The sequence below is a fragment of the Loxodonta africana genome, chromosome 9 (genome assembly GCF_030014295.1).
Source record: "Loxodonta africana isolate mLoxAfr1 chromosome 9, mLoxAfr1.hap2, whole genome shotgun sequence".
Taxonomy (NCBI): Eukaryota; Metazoa; Chordata; class Mammalia; order Proboscidea; family Elephantidae; genus Loxodonta; species Loxodonta africana.
The window spans coordinates 82,133,490-82,137,472 of record NC_087350.1 but is presented as its reverse complement, the minus strand read 5'-3'; the positions used below and the strand labels follow the sequence as shown (position 1 = coordinate 82,137,472).

The window sequence follows — 3,983 nt, the reverse complement described above, 5'->3', positions numbered from 1 at the left end:
CTTTCCGGGGGAAAAAAAAAAAAAAACTTTATTAAATCCAGTGGGAAAATAAATTATAGAAACTATATACAGCATAAAAATAGCCGTGTTTACAAACCAGAAACCTGATATACGACTGGCTATAGACAGTACTGAGCATATTAGTCTCAAATCCCCTCATTTGTGTCGGAGGGGCTGGTTCGACTGAGGTTCAATCAGGTCAGATATGGTATCCTAATTAAGAGGTGGTCAACTGACCCAGCTTGGCTTGGTCCCAGACAAACACAAAAAGACCCTTCTCAAACCACGAAGGGTTCTGTGTTGTATTTAGGACTAAAGAAGATTCCTTTGTACTCCCAACTCTGACGTATTCCTGAGGTATTCTGGGTTCTGGAATTTGAAGATGCTTCTAGTTCTTCTGGCCGCTATAGAGAGAAGACAGTTCAGGCCCTGGCATGAGCACTCTATTCAGACAGAATCACCTATGGGATTGGAAGGTTCCCAAACAGAGGTAGGACAGGAGACAGGATCAGAACTGCTCATTTCCAACAGAGTGGTTAGAGCCTCATGGGCCTCGTCAGGGCACTCTTTCAGACACAACTTACCTGACAGCCAAAGTCAGACTGTGGTACCAGCGTGATAGCTCCTCCTGGTGTGTGGACATAAGCAGTAGCTTCTCATGGGGGAACGACAGCTAGGGAGAGATCACCTCTTAGCACATAGCCTAGAAAATTCCAAGCTAAACCTGGGGCCTTTGCTGCTTCCATGGAGGTAATTCAGGGATGAAATGAGAACTAGGCATGAAGCCCAAGCCCAGCTACTCTCTCCCAATGTAGATGGCTCACTTCCTGTGAAAGGAGGCCCAGGCCAAAGGGATAAATAATCCACAGGGGAGGGGTTTAAGGTATATCCTGGGCCTCCCCAAACCTTACCTCATGGTCCTCTCCTAGTACTTACACTGAGCAGTCCACCACAAGGACCTCCTGAGTGGCCAAAGACCCTGTGGAGTTGACACTGGGCCATGGGGTAGAGGGCCTGGCAGGCAAAGGTGCCACTCTGCAGCAGATGCAATGGGGGTCGACGCTTGGCCATCAGTAGCACATCAGTGAAGAGGAAGAACATGCGGGGCCGAGGCTTCCCATGGGGAGGCACCACCAACAGCCAGCCCTGATGTAAGAACCAGCGCCCTAGGGGTGTGGGGGAGTTGTCATTGTGCAACTCCAGGACCATGACCCATGGGAATAGAAGGAAAGAACAGCTGAGGAAATAGGGTATATGTGTTTGCTGTATAGAGGAAGGGGTATATAATGGGTTGAATAACATCCCCCAAAAATTCATGTTCCCTGGAATCTCAGAATGTGACCTAATTTGGAAATAGGGCCTTTGCAGATATAATTAGTTAAGCATCTTGAGATTAAAGCATCCTGGAATTAAAGTGGGCCCTAAATTCAATTGGTATCCTCATAAGAAGAGAACACAGAGACATAGAAAATGAGGCCATGTGAAGACGGAGGCAGAGATTGGAGTGGTGTGGGTATACAAGCCAAGAAACACCAGGGGTCACCAGGAGCTGGAAGAACCAAGGATTCTTCCCTAGAGCCTTCAGAGGGAACATGGCCCTGCTGACCTTATCTCTGATTTCTAGGCTCCAGAACCGTGAAAATAAATTTCTGTTGTTTTAAGATACCATACCCAGTTTGTGGTACTTTGTATCAGCAGCCCTAGGAGACTAATACAAGCAGGAAAGGGGCAGTTGAGGATTCAGGGAAAGTACGCAGATTACCTGTGATAAGCCCCTTTGCCTGGCGTCCACTGAGCAGTGCCTGGACACGCTGGAGGTGCTGGTCATTCTTCTGTCTCTGACCAATAGCGTGGACCCGCTGAGCAGTCTCACTTATCAGCCGGGCAGCCCCTGGAACAACATCCCTCGTCCCTTTCCCATCACAACTTTGAGGGATACTGGTGGTGGTCAAAGATAGGCTATTCTGGAATGGGGACCAGGATTAGGGTCTGACTTCTTGAAAAGTGGGCAAGGCAATAGGGACACTGTACACATGTCAATGAAAGATAGGGACATACCAAACATTGTTGGAAGTCAGAACTAGAAAGGGACTACAGGAGAGGCAGCATCCTGCCTGAGCTGCGGGAGGAACAGAAACATACTTGTAAGCTGTTGGTGGTCAGGGCTGTTGGGACCTGTGTTTTCAGCCAGAGCAACAACGAGATTTTCATACCTAGAATTGGACAGTTGTAAGTCTATGAGGGGAAGCAGGACCGGGCACAGTCCCATCTGCCTGGCATACAGATCACCCCTACACATACTTGAGTTGGAAGGCCAGGAAAAATCTGCTTCTGACTATGGTATTCCCTCTCTCATCTAAGCACGCACCCTATGGCCTTTGTCCGTTTCACACTGAAGAGTCAAGGGCAGGCTGGCCACAGATCCCAAAGTGAAAGTCAACTAACCCACAGAGGACACTATAGACAACATTGACTGTAAACCACTGCCTTATCCCCAGGGACAGTAATTCTAAGCTGAGCTGGCCCCTCACCTCAACAAACTTCCAGATACCCTGTCTCAGGCCCTAGTACAAGTCTCCTCACTTCAACATAAGACTTCCACGGTCCCAGCTAAGGGCCCAAAGCTGCAGAACCCAGTTACTCCGGAGAGTTCGTATTTACTCTGCAAAAGGTTATTAGGAGCAATTTGGCCCAGGGAAGAGGCAGGTGATTAGGACAGAACCCAAAGCTGAGGGCAGCAGATTCAGAAAGAGGTTGGCTTGAGTCAAGGTGAGTTCACCCACTGCTGGAGCCTCTTCAGAGGCAAAGGTAGCAGGTCCTGTAGCTGAAGGCCCCCAAATTCTGGGCGTCCTTCCTGAAGCCGCACAAACCTTCGGAAACGTTTGTTTTTCTTTAGCTGCTCCTGGAGGGTGGGGGGGGAAAGGGTTGGCAGCAGGGAAAGAAGACATTCCTTATATTGCATTCGTCTGTGTTCACAGTCCCAGCCTCCAGTAAGCTGTGTGGGCCTGGGAGAAATCCTGTTTACCCCCAGGTTACTTAGCACAGAGCTGGACAACTAGAGGGCTCTATAAATGCAGGAACTGTACAAATGAAGTTTGGGTGTCCGAATGAAGAAATGTGTGGGGCAAGAGGGAAAAGATTTGGAATCATCTCCAGGTTACCTGCAGGGTGGTCCAGGACCTATCTGCGTTGGCGGCATACTGGGTGTAGAGCTGCAGATGGGGGCAGAAGCCCTCCAATCCCTGACCCCAGTGCCCTCCTTCCAGGTGGGGAAGCAGATCCCTGTGTGGGGGAGGACAATAGAAAAGCAGTCCAGGAACTACTCAAGCACCACCTTATTTAATCCTTGTAACTCTGCTCTGGAGGTGCTGCTGTTACTACACTTCAAAATTGGAGAAACTAGGGCTGGTTAAGGCACGGGCCAAGGTCACAGGTGAAGTAACTGGCCCATTCTGAATATGAAACTGGGTTTTGTCCGACTCCAAGCTCCGTGCACGGCCAGATCCAGGGCTCTCCCTCCATCCCTCTCCCCGCTTCCCTTCCACTCACTGGCTAGCTCCGTAGATGAGCTCCCAGGGCCCAAAAAGGACCTGTCGCTCTGGGAGTCGCAAGGTCCCCTTGGCTCGCAGGATGCCCAAGAAGTACTGGGGAAGGAGAAAATATAGCATTATAGCCTGGAGGAAGAGGAGGCTAACGCCGAGGAGTAGCTAAGAACTACAGGCTGACGGTCCATGGCCTACCATACTTGGAGCCACCGACCTCGCTGAGACCCTCCCGCACCCTGGGGTCCTCGCCCCGCACCGTGGCCACCAGCCCCAGCTGTTCCTGGTAGCGTCGCTCGGTCTCCAGCAGCTCGCGGGCGGTGCAAGCGCGTTTTCGTTCCCAACGGGCACGCTGCTCTTGCAATGGGCACCGCGCGCTGGGGTCAGGGCTCTCCATGGCCCGGCTGATGGGCCGACTCTTCCGGCCGCAGCCCTCCCGAG

At 51.1% G+C, this 3,983-nt stretch overlaps 1 protein-coding gene across 3 annotated transcripts in view; it reads right to left on the bottom strand.

The window, feature by feature from the left end:
* ARHGEF39 (Rho guanine nucleotide exchange factor 39) overlaps window positions 1-3,983 on the bottom strand; it is a 7,212-nt gene extending 3,229 nt beyond the window's left edge. The window contains exons 1-9 of one of the 3 annotated variants that reach the window (XM_010587850.3): window positions 3,802-3,982; window positions 3,550-3,644; window positions 3,162-3,282; window positions 2,784-2,902; window positions 2,143-2,213; window positions 1,763-1,891; window positions 937-1,166; window positions 585-673; window positions 120-461 (exon numbers count right to left, since the gene is read on the bottom strand). In XM_010587850.3, coding sequence (XP_010586152.1) covers window positions 458-461; window positions 585-673; window positions 937-1,166; window positions 1,763-1,891; window positions 2,143-2,213; window positions 2,784-2,902; window positions 3,162-3,282; window positions 3,550-3,644; window positions 3,802-3,939 — 996 coding nt within the window. In that variant the 5' untranslated portion in view covers window positions 3,940-3,982 and the 3' untranslated portion in view covers window positions 120-457. Of the gene's footprint in view, window positions 1-119; window positions 462-584; window positions 674-936; window positions 1,167-1,762; window positions 1,892-2,142; window positions 2,214-2,783; window positions 2,903-3,161; window positions 3,283-3,549; window positions 3,645-3,801 lie in introns of those variants that run through there. The other 2 variants (XM_010587849.3, XM_064291751.1) reach the window with 2 other exon arrangements.